Source organism: Symphodus melops, assembly GCF_947650265.1.
Source record: "Symphodus melops genome assembly, chromosome: 22".
Lineage (NCBI taxonomy): Eukaryota > Metazoa > Chordata > Actinopteri > Labriformes > Labridae > Symphodus > Symphodus melops.
This window is the reverse complement of record NC_136712.1, coordinates 2,224,847-2,242,587: the sequence shown is the minus strand read 5'-3', so window position 1 is coordinate 2,242,587 and position 17,741 is coordinate 2,224,847. Positions and strand designations below refer to the sequence as shown.

The 17,741-nt window shown below is 42.8% G+C and overlaps 3 protein-coding genes across 4 annotated transcripts; 2 read left to right on the top strand and 1 right to left on the bottom strand.

The window, feature by feature from the left end:
- Positions 1–379: 379 nt before the first annotated feature.
- Positions 380–9,116, top strand: itih2 (inter-alpha-trypsin inhibitor heavy chain 2). The gene is made up of 21 exons (XM_079335234.1): positions 380–595; positions 1,528–1,560; positions 1,722–1,760; positions 2,560–2,732; positions 2,816–2,920; positions 3,003–3,165; positions 3,252–3,359; positions 3,720–3,848; positions 3,939–4,055; positions 4,416–4,584; positions 4,669–4,794; positions 4,994–5,175; positions 5,408–5,593; positions 5,670–5,809; positions 5,921–6,093; positions 6,542–6,691; positions 6,781–6,894; positions 7,537–7,735; positions 7,819–7,991; positions 8,500–8,611; positions 8,694–9,116. The coding sequence occupies exons 1-21, from the start codon at positions 500–502 to the stop codon at positions 8,839–8,841; spliced, it is 2,835 nt and encodes a 944-aa protein (XP_079191360.1). The 5' UTR covers positions 380–499; the 3' UTR covers positions 8,842–9,116.
- kin (Kin17 DNA and RNA binding protein) lies at positions 9,024–12,328 on the bottom strand. The gene is made up of 12 exons (XM_079335248.1): positions 12,073–12,328; positions 11,898–11,992; positions 11,765–11,808; positions 11,322–11,444; positions 10,948–11,132; positions 10,814–10,862; positions 10,551–10,602; positions 10,343–10,469; positions 10,134–10,259; positions 9,951–10,050; positions 9,747–9,847; positions 9,024–9,323 (listed from the first exon to the last, which is right to left on the bottom strand). Exons 1-12 carry the CDS (start codon positions 12,184–12,186, stop codon positions 9,264–9,266), a joined length of 1,176 nt encoding a protein of 391 aa, XP_079191374.1. The 5' UTR covers positions 12,187–12,328; the 3' UTR covers positions 9,024–9,263.
- A 406-nt stretch (positions 12,329–12,734) lies between these two features.
- On the top strand, positions 12,735–16,010 carry atp5f1c (ATP synthase F1 subunit gamma; the record flags this gene model as incomplete). Of its 2 annotated transcripts, XM_079335252.1 has the most annotated exons (9): positions 12,735–12,841; positions 13,372–13,406; positions 14,075–14,206; positions 14,288–14,495; positions 14,660–14,803; positions 14,910–14,974; positions 15,057–15,212; positions 15,320–15,416; positions 15,817–16,010. In XM_079335252.1, the coding sequence occupies exons 1-9, from the start codon at positions 12,801–12,803 to the stop codon at positions 15,818–15,820; spliced, it is 882 nt and encodes a 293-aa protein (XP_079191378.1). In that variant the 5' UTR covers positions 12,735–12,800. The 2 variants fall into 2 exon arrangements, with proteins under 2 accessions (XP_079191378.1, XP_079191379.1); XM_079335253.1 differs by lacking the exon at positions 15,817–16,010 and having other exon boundaries at positions 15,320–15,420.
- Between the last annotated feature and the right edge of the window lie 1,731 nt (positions 16,011–17,741).

Sequence of the window (17,741 nt, the reverse complement as noted above, 5' to 3'; positions counted from 1 at the left end):
TGGTGCCATCTTGTGGCCATAGGGCAGCAGTACACCTTGAATGTGTAAATTTGAAAAATATGGCCATGTAAATGTTCTTTTTTTTTTTTTATCTTTATATTGCACCATGTCTGAAAATAATTTATCTTCTAAAATCAGAAACACGTCACGATGATATTTCTCTGAATGTCCTCCATGATGTTCAGCCTTTTAAATGCTCAGACTTATGAACAGTGTGTTTGATGTGTTCAATCTGGAAAGCAGTCTGTGTCCTATTTACCCGGCCCACTCTGCAGGTCAAGTTTCAAAGTTTCTTTCTCCTCTCATGAAACACAACAAATATTGACTGGGGCCGAAGTCAATCAGTTCAGTGGATTTTACCCTTCAGTTTTCAGTTCGGCTCCCTGCTGAAGGATTGTCTGTTGCCAGCAGCTGTGTTGTGTATAGTTGATTTTTTTTTATATATATATGTGTGTGTGCATGTGAGGGAGTGTGTGTCTGAGCCCACAGGACGGGAAACATGAGGCGTCTGCTGCTGCTGCTTCTGGGGCTCCTGCTGCTCCACGAGGGCCGCTGCTTTGAGTTTGTGATCGACGGAGAATGGGAGGACGAGGCGGTGAGTCTGAGGAGGACATCTGTTCAAATCTGTGTGGGCAGCTTTTGATCCACAGAATACAACGTAGACCCACTGTTTATCGTGAGAGCCTTATCAAATGACTGTATGGATCAAATAAGCTGTGTTTTTAATTGATGCAAGAACGATTTAAGAAGCATTTATGTCATAAATCTCATGTTATAGATGCATTTACCTATATACAGCTATTATACTCGGACTCATTTTAATCAAATAAAAAGAGCCATTACTTCCTTTAAAACATAATTGATTTTACGTGTTAATTTCAGAGAATTTAACTCAATTTCAGGGCAAAAAAACAACAACAGAAAGGTCACAAGGGAGCCAGGAAAAAAAAACAAGTTTATTCCTCATCTCAAGTTTAGCCTAATCAAATGAATTCCTTACATTCCTTGAATATATTCTTCCGTGTGACGGCAGCGCATCATTGAATGTCTTAGTTACGTATTTATTCATTTATCAATTACTGCTGTCCTTAAACCGTGCTTTTCATCTGGCCCTTGTGGGTTTCATTGCCCAAAGAGGCCACACAAGGGTATCAAGAGCCAGTACTCATCTTAGTCAAGTACTGTTTGTTTGTTGTCTCTGATAAACTCCCTCTGTGGTTTGTTTGTAAATGTCTGCATGTTCTGGGTGGATTGCGGAACCGAATTTCCCTCTGAGATGAATTAAGTTGTCAAAGTCTAGGTCTGAATTATTCTGCCTGAGTATGAGGAAATCAGATTTCCATCCTTGTTACGACCATATTTGCACATCCTGTGTCCTTAAACATCACATGCCCTGACAATTGGCCTCTAATGAAAAAACCCCCCAAAAAACTTCCCTTTGCATTGATAAAACATAACAATTTTTTGACACTTCTTCTTTACTTCACCTCATTCTTCCTTTGATCAAGTTTTTCTTTTCCCCTCCAGACACATATTCACGATCCTCACCTGAGAAACAAGGTGAGATCTTTACGCACTAACTTGTTCACCTTTTGAAGTGTGATGATGCACATGAGCAGTAACTTGCAGACATCCAACGATCCACCAGTATATTTTATGTATAACTCTCACTCAGAGAGTCGATGAAAATAGTTTGAATTGTGTGTTCCTGTGTGTTTCAGAGAGCGGTTTTGACCAGTGAGGAGCAGGAAGACTTTGAGGTATGACTCTCCTCTTGCACTGTGACAGAGTTGACTCTTATCAAACAGTCAATATTCAGCTGTTTGAAGAGAATCTCGTGGCCGACGGGTTATTGACTTTGTTCAGTACTAATCTTGCTATGCCTCCATTCTTGGCAGTCTTTCTTTATGTTAAGTTGTCTTTATAAAACTGTAAACCAGCATGAGATCTTTCCTATTTAATTATAACTATCTGCTGACAGAGAGGTGAATACTATGGAGCACAAAGCAGAAAAAGTCGAGCTACCTGTCCCTCTCTTTTTCCAGACTTCATGTTAAGCAACTTGAGCCTTCAATAATAAGAGCACTATAATATAATATATAAAAAATAATCCTCCTTTTAACGGGTGTAAATAAGTCTCAGAGCTCCCTAAAACGTGTGTGAAGTTTTTTGTTCAAGATCCACTCTGATACTGTGGTTGATCATGTCTATAAACCTCTCTATTTCAGCCCTGCTCAGAACAGGCTGTTTCTGTGTCTGTAGCTTTAAATATGTAAATGAGCTGTGTCTGGCCACGCCCCCTCTCTGGAAGGGCTCGGGTGTACTTGGTGCTTTCTCGCTCCATGTCCTATTGTTTACGGTGAGAAGGCAGACTCAGAGGGCAGAACAAACACCTAGCTGTGGGAGTCTCACCCACCTGGGGGAGGGGCTACTGCCCTTTGTGATGTCATGAAGGGAAAATCTCCAAACGGCCTGTTTGAATTCTACTGATGAGAGCTGCTTAAATGGAAACTTTAACAAGCTGATGAAACCTCACTTACCCTGTGTTTTCCTGCTCAGGCCATCCGTGGAGATGACATCACCGTCAAGAGCTACAAGGTGGAGAGCCGCATCACGTCACGCTTCGCCCACACCACCGTCAGGAGCTCCGTGGTCAACTCGGGCGCCAAAGCTCAGAGCATCGGCTTCAACGTCCAGATCCCCAAAAGGGCTTTCATAGCGAACTTCAGCATGTGAGACCAGCTTCTCACGGTTCAAAATATCATCCAACTGTAGTTTTTTTTTTTTGTCACCTCATGCGCTCTCTTTGTCGTAGGAATGTGAACGGGATTACATTTATGGGCTCGGTGAAGGAGAAGACAGTGGCGAGGAATCTTTACGCCCAGGCCAGAGCCAGAGGCAAGGCAGCCGGGATCGTCAGGTACCAGATGGCCCTCCTGGATTTCTTCCTTCTTTAAATCTCGGTACCTTCATACTGTTTATATAACTTTTCCGCTCGACAGGGCGAATTCCCAGGACATGGAGACCTTTAAGACAGAGGTCCACGTTCCTCCGGGCAGTAACATCGAGTTTGAGCTTCACTACCAGGAGATGATGACCAGGAAGCTGGGCTTCTACGAGCACTCGCTATTCCTGCAGCCCGGGAGGCTGGTGCCTCAGTTCCAGGTTCAATCTTATGACATTTCTGGGTTGTTGGTTTTTTTTGCCACTCTTTTGTTCCTACAATTGTCCCTGACCTCGTCTCCTCGCAGGTGGATGTGTACATCTATGAGCCGAAGGGAATTTCCACTGTAAACAAATTTACCACCCTCGGAGAGGATTTTGATCCCCTGATCAAAATGACACAAACCAAAGAAAAGGTAAGACTGGAAAACATCTAGAGATCCACAACATCTTCAAGTCATTTTTTTTATGGATAACTTTTAAGATTTGTGTAGAGAGTTTAGTGGTTAGTGCACGGGGCCCACATCTTTCAATGAACGTCTGCCCCCGATTTTAGACTCTATCCTATCTCAAAAATAAATTCTAAAAACATTTAGAAGTTGTTTAAGCTTTTCAAACTTATCCTCAAAATGCCAAGAAAAATAAAATAGGTACCAAAGGGGATTGTAATTTTACCCCTTTATCTTTTAGTTCTAATTTTAAAATGAAAAAAAAAACAAAACAATAATAATAATCTGAATGTCTAACCAAATATATCATGCTGTCTGTTTCTGCAGGCTCATATTGTCTTCAAACCAAACCTGCAGCAGCAGAGAAAGTGTGACAACTGCACAGACAGCGCTATAGACGGTGTCTTCACTGTAAAATATGATGTGAACAGAGACAGCAATGCTGGGGAATTACAGGTATCACACATACTCATCTAACAGTACTTCTTAAAGCGTCTGAAGACGAACTGCAGATAATGAATCAAATCATCTCTGTTTTTCTTCCAGGTTTCAGACGGACACTTTGTTCAGTTCTTTGCTCCTACCAACCTCTCTCCTCTCCCTAAAAACATCGTGTTTGTCATTGACGTCAGTGGATCCATGTGGGGAGTCAAAATGAAGCAAGTAAGGGATTTGTTTTTGTTTACACGATTGACTTTTTTTGTGAACTTTGACTGATCCAACCTTCCCCCTGCTCCCTGCTCGTTTTTGGTTTTTACTCCTTTGTGAAACACTCCCACCTTATGGTCATTCTCTAGAATGCAGTTCATTCAATTGAGTCTCCAATATCTCTTAATTTATGGCAGCATAGCTAGAAGCTGTTTGAAGCCAAGCCTGAGCCTGCCCTAACAACGAGCTTCATCATAAAGGAAAGCTGTAGGTCTACTCATAACGTTAGAGGCCCAAGGGGAGTCTAAAATTAAAGGCTCTACTTCCCTTATACTTCCCAACAAGCCAGATCAAACACCCAATCCTTTCTCTCAGACAGTGGAGGCCATGAAGGCTATTTTGGACGACCTGACCATTGATGATCACTTCAGCATTGTTGACTTCAACCACAACGTGCGCTGCTGGAGCGAGGACCTTGTCCCCGGATCCTCCATTCAGATTGCGGATGCCAAGAATTATGTCAAGAACATCAAACCCAACGGAGGTAAAATCAGTATCTTATTTTAAAGAAGGCTGCCAAACAAAGACTGTCTGCTGATGACCATATTTCACCGACCCTTGACTCCAGGTACCAACATCAACGAGGCGCTGATGAGAGCGGTTCAGATGCTGGTGAGGGCGTCCAATCAGGGACTCATCGACCCGCGGTCCGTCTCTATGATCATTCTGGTGTCTGATGGCGACCCCACTGTGGGTAAGACTGCCCAACGGATGCAGTAGCATTTACAAATCATTCCTTTTTCTGGAAAAATACAGACAAATCAATTGTATCTCCCTTTTGCAGCTTGCAGACGTTTCTAATGTAAAAATTATTTAAACATTTGTGCATGATAGGTAAAAGAAGTTGCTAGCTCTTTAGCTAATAACGTGATATAAAGATTGATATGTTGCAGGTGAGATCAAGCTCAGCGTAATCCAGAAGAACGTGAAGCGCGTAATGAGGGAGGAGTACTCTCTCTTCTCGTTGGGTATCGGCTTCGACGTAGACTACGACTTCCTGGAGCGAATCGCCATGGAGAACAGGGGCATGGCTCAGAGGATCTACGCTAACCATGATGCTGCAGAACAGCTCCGGGTACGCCAACTTTGTAAAACGACAACACATCGTCAAGAATAAGCCCACTCAGATTTTTTTCATTGAGCTATTCGAAGAAGGGAGGCTCTAAAATTTGCACTCTGCCCCATTTTTATGAGACCATTTGGACAATTTGTCTTCAGATTAATCAGTTTTTATCTCGTTCAACTTCAAAGTTATTGTGACGCGCTGGAATTCTGCTAACTTCTAACTTCCTTCACTTCCCTTGCAGGCATTTTACAGGCAGGTCTCCTCTCCTCTGCTGAGACGAATCACTGTTCAGTTCCCAGAAGACACCGTGTCCGACGTTACCCAGAACAGCTTCGATAAGTACTTCAGCGGCTCGGAGATAGTGGTGGCTGGAAAGGTGCTCCCGTCTGACAGCAACACCCTGACCAGCTTCACCACCGCATCTGCCGTGAGTACAGTGAACAAAAGAGCACTTTACCATACACACCTTACAGCAGTACTACCAGCCTTTTTTCATGCTGCAGGCCAGCCTTGACATCACCCTGGAGACAGAGTCCGACACCTCTACGCTGGATGAGGAGTTGGCCAAACAGCAGCACTCGTTCACAGGCTTCGCAAAGCAGATGTGGGCCTACATCACCGTCAAACAGCTGATTGCTGAAAGGTAAAAAGAAAAAAAACACTACTTGGAAATTGGAAATAAAAACATTTACATGAGCAGAAAGCTAAATCAGATCATATTCGTCTGTATTCAACGGGTTACTGTCTCCTGAAGGTCTTTGGCTCCGACCGCTGTTAAGAAGAGGAAGATCACACAGCGGATCATGGCGCTGGCTGTGGAGCATCAGTTCGTCACTCCTCTCACTGCCATGTTGGTGGAGAGCGAGGACGCCACAGAGAGGCTGCTGGCCGACTACCCTAAAGACCCTAAACATGGCTGCTGCTCAGGTACCCAAAAGATTCAAGGGGGCAAACTTAAAAAAAAAAAAAAAAAAAACCTTCACTACTGTAGGTCACCATCCTGAATCTAAAGCTGTAGTATTTTTGAAGGATTAACTGATAACATCTGAAAAAAAAGCAAAACACAAGTATATATATAACTAAGGAGTGAGACAAATTTGCAACTATAAATCAGGCGATAAATAAGTCTTAAAGAGGGCAGAAGTTAACACTGTCTAACTTTAAGATTTCAGTATCTATATGTATATATAGTTATCCATATCAAGATTCAATTTTTTTTAAAAAAACATAAAAAACTAAGACCAAAAATGTTTTGGAAAGAACTAAAAATCTAAAATATCTTAAAAATACTGTTGAAGTACTACTAATACTAATGCATCTAATTTACAAATCGATCAAAGGTGAATTTACCTGTTACAGTATGTCATGTATGTAGGAATAGGAGGAGGATCAGCATCCTCTAATCTGGCTCCAGTCCAAGTCGTCTACGCGCCTCCACCTTGGGTCCAGATGCCCACCACGCCAACCCCGAGTGAGGTCGCCAAGGATACTGTGGAGGTACATTTACCTCAAAAGGTCACCATAGGTAACAGTGATTATACCCGTAGACTTTCTCAGCTGCAGAATAAAACGTGGACATTACCCCTTATGTGTATTCATTGTTTTCTCAATCAGTGGACAACGACCCTCACTTCATCGTCCACCTGCCCGTAAGTGACACGTACGTGTGCTTCAACATCGACTCCAAACCGGGTCACATTCTTAACCTGGTGTCTGACCCTGGAACAGGTACTACACTTTTCTAAACTGTGTTAAGTATCTGTTATTAAAACCTTTTACTTAATGAGAGAAAACAGATAAGAAAATAGGTTTTGTTCCTGAGACATGTTTTTCAGATCCTCCTGAATGGTTTTTAGGTTTTGTCTTGTTTTTAGAGTCTTTCTAGAAGGCCTACAGGTTTGGAAATCAAAAACCAAATGAGCCCAGTATGAAAACATTTTGTCATTAATTATCAAGTGTTTTCCCTTTCAGTGCTTATGCTAAGCTATAAGCTAACTACCCCCTTGCTATCGCTTCATATTTGACTGACATGTCCAAGTGAGGTATCAAACATCTCCTTTTACACTTGGCTGAAATGTTAAAAGGAAGATTTCTTTCAATATGTAACTATCAAAATTTTATTGAACAACATCTTCATAGAGCGTAATTGACAATACGCGCTGACATAATGCATCACTTATATTAACCGCTTTACAACTATACCAATCATATTTTACACTGTAGTGGAACCTAAATCCAAAAGTTGATATCATAAAAACACATTTTGATATTTTGAATTTTATTTTAAATGGTGCTGGACCTAACTAAAAAGCAACGCATTGTTTTTGATTTGTTGCCCTGTCCTCTTTAACCATCTCTCCTGTCTTGTAGGTTTGCTTGTGAACGGTCAGCTCGTCGGCTCAAAGCAGATGAAAAAGAACAAACTAAACACCTACTTTGGCACCATCTTAGTCTACTATCAGCCTGATGGAATCAGTGTGTCCATCAACACCGACGCCATTATCATGACTGACGGCAGGAACAACCACTCATTTACATGGGGGGCAACAGCTGAAATCACACAGGATGGGTAACAACTTGTCCTGCTTTTGATAAGATATTTTTTTAAACGAGGTGACATCAGGCTAATTTTGCCATGTTTCTGTGTTTCAGTGTGCGGATTTCTATCCGAAAGAACTCCCACGTTTCCGTCACAATAAACAATAACATCCAAGTGATGGTGTTACTTCACCGTGTGTGGAAGAAAAATCCAGTTAGTGTTGACTTCCTCGGTATCTACATTCCCAACGACAACCAGTACTCCCCTCTCGCCCATGGACTCATAGGTACGTCTTAATGGAAACTAAATAAAGTCAAATCTATCAGCAATTCAGACTCTCAAACTGCAAAATGTCACTCAGAGGCAGAATAACATTGTCTCAAGTCAAAAACTTGTCAGCTTATATTGATATAGTTGAAGTGGCTTTATGTGGTACTGAACCATCGGCCCATGTTCTGGCATACGATGAAAATAGAAGCCTTGCGTATCTGCCATCATGTCTAATATTTCACTTTAAGGGTGTTGTAATAAAAAAGAACCATATATGTTTACATATTTAAATGTGGTTGCTTTCTGTTTGGTGAAGAAGGCTTTCCAGTTCACCGTTGAGTCATTACTCATAACCTGCCCTCATTGAGATGTGTAAGCAAGGTTCTATGAGGAATAGTTATGATTTCTCCCTGGATTTAGTTCATGTTGAGTAAGAACTTTATCTTCTTGTAAAAAGTTTGGGCGCTCACTGAAGATGTTGACTTTTTGGAGATGAAAATGTACGTGTGCTATACGCCCAACAGGACAGTTTCACAGGGAGCCAGAGCTAAACGTGTTTGACGTTCACGGAGGAGTCGACCCTCTGAAGAGGGAGGCCACCATGGAGGTGAAGGGCAACAGGCTCCAAGTCACCAGGTACATATCAACTCGTGTACAGAGATCTTTCTCCCCGATCTGTTTGACTCAAACCGTTAACTTGTTTGTCTGTGTGTTTCAGGGGCTGGCAGAAGGACTACAGGTTGGATAATAAGCGTGGCTCAAATGTCTACTGCTGGTTCATTCACAACAGCGGGAAGGGCTTCATCGACGGCCACTACACCGACTACATCGTCCCGACTCTAAATAGCTTCCTGCAGACGCACTGAGCAGCTCTGAGAGACGTTTGAGTATTAGTTGCTGCTATTAATCCCATTCATCAGTTACGTTAAAAAGTGAAAAAAAATAAAATAAGGGAGATGTGCGCATCTACATTTCCCGGAATCAGTTTCTTTTAGAATAATATTCAACGTTTCTTTGCCGTTTATGTTTTTCCAAACATCTGCAGAAGTCACTGTGCATCAATTTATTTCGAGAAAATGTACATCTGCCAATTTAAGATCAACTTGAACATTGTTAAAAAATAAAACACAAGTTGAACACACTGCTCTATAAAGTCATTTACCCTGCTGGTGTTGCATTGTGGGATATGTATAATATGTACAGGTGAGTACAGGGGAAGTCAACTCTGACACAGTAGAGTCCTTCAGCCGAGCGGCTGCCTGGAATTGAAAACAAAAAGGTTTCTGGTTTAGGCCAGTTTTGAGAAATCTTCGTAAGCGATGTCCACTCTCTTCCCCTTCTGCTGACCCTGCAGACAAGACAAGGTCAAACTGTAAACATGGCTGCAGCTGCAACATACAGAAGGTGCTAGATTCAACAAATAAACGTGCATTATGTGACTTCACACACTTCTCTCTGCCACACATAGCTGCAATAGAATAATCAGGACATGATTCAAATAAACGGAGGCTCATTCGATCAGCTGTGTTAGCATTAGCCTCTTAGCTAACATTAGCTCCCTCTGGGCCCAATTACGCCAGTTACTGTTCGAAATGTTGGGAGTCAATTTTTTTTTGGTTGCATTTCAGCATGTTTAGAAGCGTATCATTTTGTCTCGCGCCTCCAAACCGGGGTCACGTACTTAACCTGGTGTCTGGATAAAAAGAAGTAGCCACGAGCCGATCAATAGCACGTTCTCGTTTTAAAAGATGGGAGACCAGCCTGAACTTACGGAGTCGAGTGTGAGAGACGCACTGAAGTTCTTCTCGTCTATTCCCTCCAGCACCGCCTCCGTGTCTCTGTGTGGTCCGTTCAGGATCATAACGCGTTTACCTGCAGGGCGAGGACAGAAGAAGAAGACGACTCTCAACTTGGACTATTACAAGTTACACTATTACTTTTTTTTGCACGGTTAAGAGGGTTTCCGGTGGCTCACCTGGTGCAGGTATGACTGTCTCGACATGATTCTGGTCCAGTTTGAGTTTGTCTCCGGACTGGATCATCTTCACCACCGCTCCATATCGGTCTCTCACCTCCTACAGAAACAAGATCCACAACTATAAGGGACAAATCTTGTGTTTCGCTACGAGTAAGCAAGTGAACAGCAAAGCCTTGATACCATGACGACGGCCTTCTTCTTGTGGTACTTCTCTCCGAGCCTCTTGGTGACGACTTTGACCACGATGTTGGGCTGCAGCCAGTAATCCGTTTTGACCGACTGCTTCATCCTCCTCTTCTCCTCCATCTGAATACAACAGATTCACTTTCAACACAGAACGAACGGACGCAAAGAGAAGATGTTTAAAGAAAAGGAAACATTGCCTGCACCTCCTTAATTTCCTCCAGAGCGGATTTCTTCTTCTTCTCCGCCCGGCTGGAGTCGGACCCTGAGGACGGGTCTTTCCTCTTGGTGGAGGATGTGGACGCTTTGAGCGCGCTGGCAGCCAGGACGGAGCTGAAAGAAGACACAAACATCTGTGAGACAAAACTGATTTAATCACACCTGCTAGAAATGAGACGGCATGCTCGCTTGTACCTCGATTTAGAAGAACCGGCTGTCGATGAAGAAGCTCCGAGGTTGAATGCAACTGCAGGCAAACGAGAGAAATCTTTAGAAATAATTTCTTTAACAGGTTAACGTTTGGTCTTTAAATTGATCACAATACCTAATTTCATGAAATCACATAATCACATCAAATATGGCTCTTCTTTTACCTCAAAACTTAGGTGTTCAACCTCAATATAAACATTTTATTTAAGTCACTTTTTAATGACAAATAAAGGACAGTAAAAACTTACTTTTCTCTTCTTCACTCTCTCGTTTCAGCTCGGTGTAAACTGGCGTTTCCTGTGAAGTAAAGTTCACTGATTTGAGTCACTGTTGATATCTATTTGATGTCAGAGCGTTGGTCCGTCTCGTCGGTTTAACTTACGTCCGGCTCCTTGTTGTCGCGCCCTCTGCGGACCTGCTCCTCGATAAACTTGGCGCTCCGCTCCTCGTCGTCGAGCTCTTGCTTCTTCTTCCTCGCCTGCTCCTCTTGGCGGCGGATGGTCTCGGGGTCGCGGTCGATGTACTGGATGTACCAGCCTTTCGGGGTCTCGTCGACTTTGCAGAACCCTAACAGGAGCGTTCATCATAGTTTTACACCTCAAGCTCAAATTACATTTTGCCCTTTGACGTCATACTGCTGTTCTCATCGTCTCTATAAATAAAGAGTTTCTGGAGAATCAATCCTTCCTCATTCTGCAGGATAGGAAAGGCGTGCAGGTGGAACTTATGGAGAACTATCCACAACGGGAAGTTTACCTTCTCTGCCGAGCCACTTGGTGAAGTCGGTGAGGGTCTCCCACTTCGTTGAGTTCATGTGGATGTGCTCTCGGTCGCTGATGTATTCATTGTAGATGATGTTGTTGTGAACACGCTTCGTCCCTACAGCAAGAAAAGCGAAGAACAGAGTGATGCACGCCATTTCCCTGATTGCTCATACTTTAAAATGTCCCATCTACGAAGACAAACACAATGAACCTTTACAAAGAGAGTCTAAATGGTAACCGTGGCAACATACGGAAAATTAAAAAACTAAACCACCTCATGTTGGATGTCTAGGACTTCCATACGTGTTGTCATGGTATGGAAACGGGCATCCTTTCATTTTTACTGTCAGAATATCAAAGTGTGTAACTCCGTGTGGTAACATTGAGGACTTTATTTAAAACATCTGGATCATTCTGTGGAGGATCAGGACTCACCAAAACGTCTCCTGAGCAGCTCCAGGAACTCACTCTTAAACTCACTGAAAGAAAGATAAAAAAAAAAAAACAAGTTAGTAAAATCACTTCCTGTTTCTTTCTCTCTCCTTTAAATGATGACTTGAGGACTCACTCAGAGAAGTAGTCCATGAACTTGTTGGGGTCCTCCGAGGCCAGCAGCAGCTGTCTCTGGTGAGACTCCGACATGCAGTGACATTTAAACCCGTTCTGTAGGACACAATATGTTTAAAATAAACGACAACATCACGAGAATAAACACAAAAACGTGCTCGTGATGATGATTTTACCTCATCTCGACATTGTTTCTGGCACATCTGACAATACCACCTCAACTTCTGCAGACCTTTCGACTTTATCCGGTTGGCTATGGCCTTTGGGGACAGAAAATCCGCTTTCCCCATCCTGTTGTGTTACGATGAACCTGAAAGTGTCGATATTTAACGCTTAAAATCAGGAGAATCCGCTCGTTCTGTCGCCACACCGTAAACAACCTCACTTCCGCTTATGACGCGTCGCAGCATCAGAGTGTCGCGCAATAGTTTAAAACTCGCGATAACTGAAGCTAGATTCAAGGACTCTTTGTAGACTTCTCATTGCCCCCCTCACTTTGCTAAATGTTGCTTTGTGCTCGTAAAAAAAGAAAGGTATTTTACCTGCTATTGTGTAAAATTTCTTCAAGATATGTGTTGCTTGCACATTGATATGTATTTGTTATCTTTTGAAAGAACAATAGGAATAATAATAAGATTTTGGTTTTATATGCTAGTTTTTAAATACTTAAATAAGCTTTGACAAAAAACAAACAACAATCAGTAAACAAACATAAATTGTCAATGTAGGGAGAAGGATGGGAATTAGTAATCAGAAAAATAATTCATCTATTTATTCCCTTTTGTAGCATACGTACCCTTGTAGTACGATTTTTCCGGGTGACACTGAAGGCGGCATCCTCTTCCATTTTGCCTTTAATTTGCGCCTGCGCAGTTCTGCGCGTCTGACCTTCATAGGAGTAACCATGTTCGCCAGGACCAGCGCGTTGGTGTTCTCCCCACAATGGTAAAGTTATAGATATTCAAACGCTTTTATCAAACCTTTTACTTTCACATTACTTTAAAATAACTCAACTTAGAAGTTTTATGAGAATAAATGTTTTACAGGCTTCTAATCTTCTGTAATGCAAGCCTTCAATAAGTGCAAGGACACGCTAACGTGGAGGCCGCTGCTAATGAATGACAGCGCTGCTCTGTGAAGTTCAACCGGCTTCAAGCTGTCACCAGCCTGCTTAAACATAGTCTGACATTATGACACATTACAAATTAATAAAGTGAATTTAAAAAACCTCCAATTCACTACACTGTCACGTGTACAAGAATAAGAGTTTTCTTGCACGTTTAGCAAAAAAAGCTAACGGGATGCTAACGAGCTTGCAGAGCTGAGAAGCAGCACGGAGGCTTTTTGCTCTCTTCTTCATCATCACGTTTTTTATTTAATTAAAGTGAAAGTGAAGGTTTCTGTTATTGCTTGGCTCTGTTTGTGATGCTCTGTTCGTGCAGCTGAAGTTTGACTTGCTCTGTTTGTGTTCACAGTGGGCAGGTCAGGAACATGGCTACCCTGAAGGACAGTAAGTACTCCTCTGCAGCTGCTCCGTTAGAAAGCAGAGAAAAGAGTACAACGACGTAATACATGTATTATGTGTTATTAAAGAACATCTTACAGTCAAGATTGCACATTAAGACTCTTTAAATGTGCGTGACAATCTTCTACAAGTGGCTTAAACTAAAACAAGCTGCACAACACCCTAGATTTAATATGTGAAAGCTTCTTCTTCTGTGTGGCAGGAAACACAATGTTTGGAGAAGTAAAAGGGGACAAAAATAATTGAATACAAACCTGCACATTTGATCAGAGCAACAATTACGTTGATTTTAATTGATATTGAGATCGCAGAAATGATTTACACATCGATTAGACAACATTTGGAGACTCTGAACACTTACAAAAAAAAGAGCAATAAATGAAAATAACCAGTAAATAAAGTAATATGTGTGCATTCAGTTTGTTTTTTTGAAGTCATGATGATGCATTCTTTAAAAAGTTAAAACAACAGATGCTACTACAAACATCTATCTGCCACAGTCTGGTATGTTAGGGGTCAAAGTGATGCAGTTTCCATGGCAATATCGGCTTGAGACGGGCATGACTTTGTCTTCTTGGCTTTGCGGCATGCATCACTTTTTCTTGATACGCTCTTGAGTCATGACATCTTTTTTTTCTTTTCTTCTTTTCCAGTCACCATTCGGTTGAAGTCCATCAAAAACATCCAAAAAATCACCAAGTCCATGAAGATGGTGGCCGCTGCCAAGTACGCCCGCGCTGAGAGGCAGCTGAAGCCGGCCAGAGTCTACGGCGCCGGCGCTCTCTGTAAGTTCACCTCTCTTTACTTCCTGTTTGTGTTTTAACTGTTTGACACTTCGATAAGAGTCCTCTGCGTCTCCTCTCCAGCTCTGTACGAGAAGGCCGAGATCAAAGCCCCGGAGGACAAAGCCAGCAAGCACTTGATCATCGGTGTGACCTCTGACCGTGGTCTCTGCGGGGCCATCCACTCCGGTATCGCCAGGGCCATCAAGAACGAGATCGCCATCCTGACCGGTGCTGGCAAGGAGGTCATGGTGGTCAACGTGGGGGACAAGCTGAGAGGCATTCTGCACAGGTACGAGGCAAAACTGACTCTAGTACGCTGCCAACGTTCGTTAATACAATCGAGTATTAAAATGACCAAACTGTATCATCTAAAACACGAGGTAAATGTTGACGACCCTCGTTGAGCTCAGGCCGTCATGAAGCCTGGTTAAATGTGTTTTTGTCTCTTTTCAGAACTCATGGAAGTCACATCATGCTGAACTGTAAGGAAATGGGCCGTAAGCCTCCCAGCTTCGGCGATGCCTCAATCGTCGCCACCGAGCTGCTGAACTCTGGGTACGAGTTCGACCAGGGCGCCGTCTTCTTCAACAGATTCAGGTACGACACTTCCGCCTTTTTTTTTTTTTTTTGTTATTATTTGGATTCGTCGAGTTGCAGAAGCTGGAAAAAGTCCACGATTTTAAATGTCGTTTCTCCGCTGCAGGTCTGTGATCTCATACAAGGCGGAGCAGAAGCCTCTGTTCTCTAATGAAACCGTCGCTAATGCAGGTACCGTGTGCAACATGTCGCGCGTACGCTCGGCCCGTCTCACCCGCAGAGACGCTCATCACGTGTGTTCCTTCTCCAACAGAGAGCATGGGCGTGTACGATGACATCGACGCCGACGTGCTGAGGAACTACCAGGAGTTCGCCATGGTCAACATCATCTACCTGGCTATGAGGGAGTCCTCCACCAGCGAGCAGAGTGCCAGGATGACCGCCATGGACAGCGCCAGCAAGAACGCCTGTAAGACTTCCCGACAACCTCACAAGTTACACATCCACCTTGTCGAGGTCACTTCCTGTTCTAAACAGGAAGTGACCTTATGGCTTTCTCTCTTCCTTCCCCTCCAGCTGAGATGATTGACAAGCTGACTCTCACGTTCAACCGTACCAGACAGGCCGTCATCACCAAGGAGCTCATTGAGATCATCTCTGGAGCCGCCGCTCTGTAAGTCTCTCCCTCGTATTATTCCAACACTCTTCCCCTCTCTCGCTCATTATCTCCCTCCCGCTGACTTCTCCGACCTCTGAGGTCTCTCCTCTTCCCCTGCACGTCTTCTTCTTCTTGTTAAACGCTCTGAAAGCTGTCACATCGTCTCGTGTCTAATTGTGCTCTCTGACCCCATCCTCACTTTCTGCTCGACTCAGGAACTGAAGCTTGTTTGAACAGAGGAGGTAACGCAGTAGAGCAGAGTGTCATGTTAGGATCTCTTCGGGGTCGAGTTTAGAATAATACATGTGGTTTTTTTTTTTTATGCAGTCGTAGTCTAGATTTCTTTTTGAGGTGTCTCAGTGCAGCCTGTTAATGTTCATGTTTTGACCCCTCTCTGTGTGTGTCTTCTCTGCAGATAAACGGCTGAACTCATCGTACGCGTCGCCGCCAGCTCTTCAAAGTACTTCAGACTCGTGTTGTCGAGAGTCGATGGAACATTTGTGCTTCTATTTGTAAAATATATAAGGAGAAAATAAACCCCTTACTGATTCCTCATCCTCAACTGTCCATGTATCTGTCTCCTCACAATAAACACTTTTAAATGAGAAAGATGAACTCTGACGCTTTACTGATTATAAAATTCAACCTCGACAAATAAAACGACCATAAACGACCTTTATTTAGCTGCTCTGAAATCATTTTCTTTTTAAAGTTAAAAGAATGAAAGCTGAAGATTTGACGAGGTGACTCCCCTGTGTGTCTTTACTGAGAGATGGCAGAAGATAAAATTATTTTTGGACCACAATTTCTGAGATTTTTTTTTTTTTTAGTAAATGAGTACAAATTTCCCTGGAGTTATCAAATGTCAGATGAGGTACAAATGAAAATTATCAACACAAAAGCATATATTTAACTCTTTTAGTTGACGTGTTTAGTTTAAGTTGTCCTTGATAGAAATACCTGCAAACAAAACGTCTCATGTATTGTTAAAACGACATCGATGAGAGATGAGCCTTAATTGTTGTGGCAGACTTTAGTTTTCAGAAACACCTATAAACCTGAGTAACTGATGAAAGAGGGAAAATGTCATAACATTAATTTAAAAACATAAAGAAAAAACAAAACCAAAGCACAGTTTGGTAAATCTAGTGGTCAAGCGTCCGCGTCTGCTCAGCTTATGTGTGTGACTTGCAGTTCAAACTGTGTCCACCAGGCGGAGCCCTCTGATAAGAAATGTGAGGCGTTTCAGTCACATGCAACAACCTGCCTGTGAGTTCGACTTGAACTTCAGAGCAGCTCGAAGTGTCTCACACACACACTGAGAGAGAGAGAGAGAGAGAGAGAGAGAGAGAGAGAGAGAGAGAGAGAGGGCTTAGCTGTGGTTAGTTAAGCAGCTTCTTCAAGATGAAATATCTGATCTGAGGTCAGATGTATTGCAGGGGAGTCGTGGTTTCTCATATGAAAGCGCTGCAAAAGTCAGACGCATGGTTTAGTGTAAAAAAAATAAAGGCACAAAACTGGACAGAAGCTTCTTGTGGTTTGCATTCATTATTTTGTGTGTGTGTGTGTGTGTGTGTGCACATATGTCCTGCAGGCCTTGTTTGTCTATTGTGTTTGTGCTTGTTATTGTTTACTCCTGAGGGGAGAAGGGAGCGATTGCATCTGAACACTGAAATTACAGCGATGCCAGACTCTGATAAACGCCGTCAGAGAGCAGCAGCCTCCCTGTCTCCCCCGCGCTGCAGAGACCTAACATCACGTAGATGAGGGTGAGAGAGGGGTGAGGGAAACATGGGGGGGAGGACTTTCTGCAGAGTCTAGGTCACAACTATGAAAGATGAGAGCAGATTGTGTTTGTTTCTGTCTTTTTAATGTTTATTTTGTGGAAAAGTCAATGCAGGGTCTCGGAGGGGAGGGGGGGGGGGGGGGAGAAGGAAGCGGGAAGTCCGGCGTGTTATCACAATCACAGCTCAGAGGTTTATTCTGCTTCGTGGCAGGACAGTGACATCTGAAGGTGTCTGTGCAATAATTTTCTTCTCTGTCTTGTTCTCACAGGAAAAAAAACAACAAAAAACAGTCAATGCTGCACAAAAATTCAGCTCACAAACAACAAGGGATGCTACATGCTATCGCAGCACTTTCATGAGGATTCAGCTGCGACACTACAGTGACTAAAATATGATCATAAGTCATAACTTATTACTTGTAGCTTTTATTTGTAGTTTGACTCGAGGAAAGTCGAGTTTTAAAGTCAATATCTCGCAGTTTGATTAAATAGCGACACAAATGTGGACAATCAGATTTGAAAAAAATATGTAAAACTTTATTAACCAGCAGAGG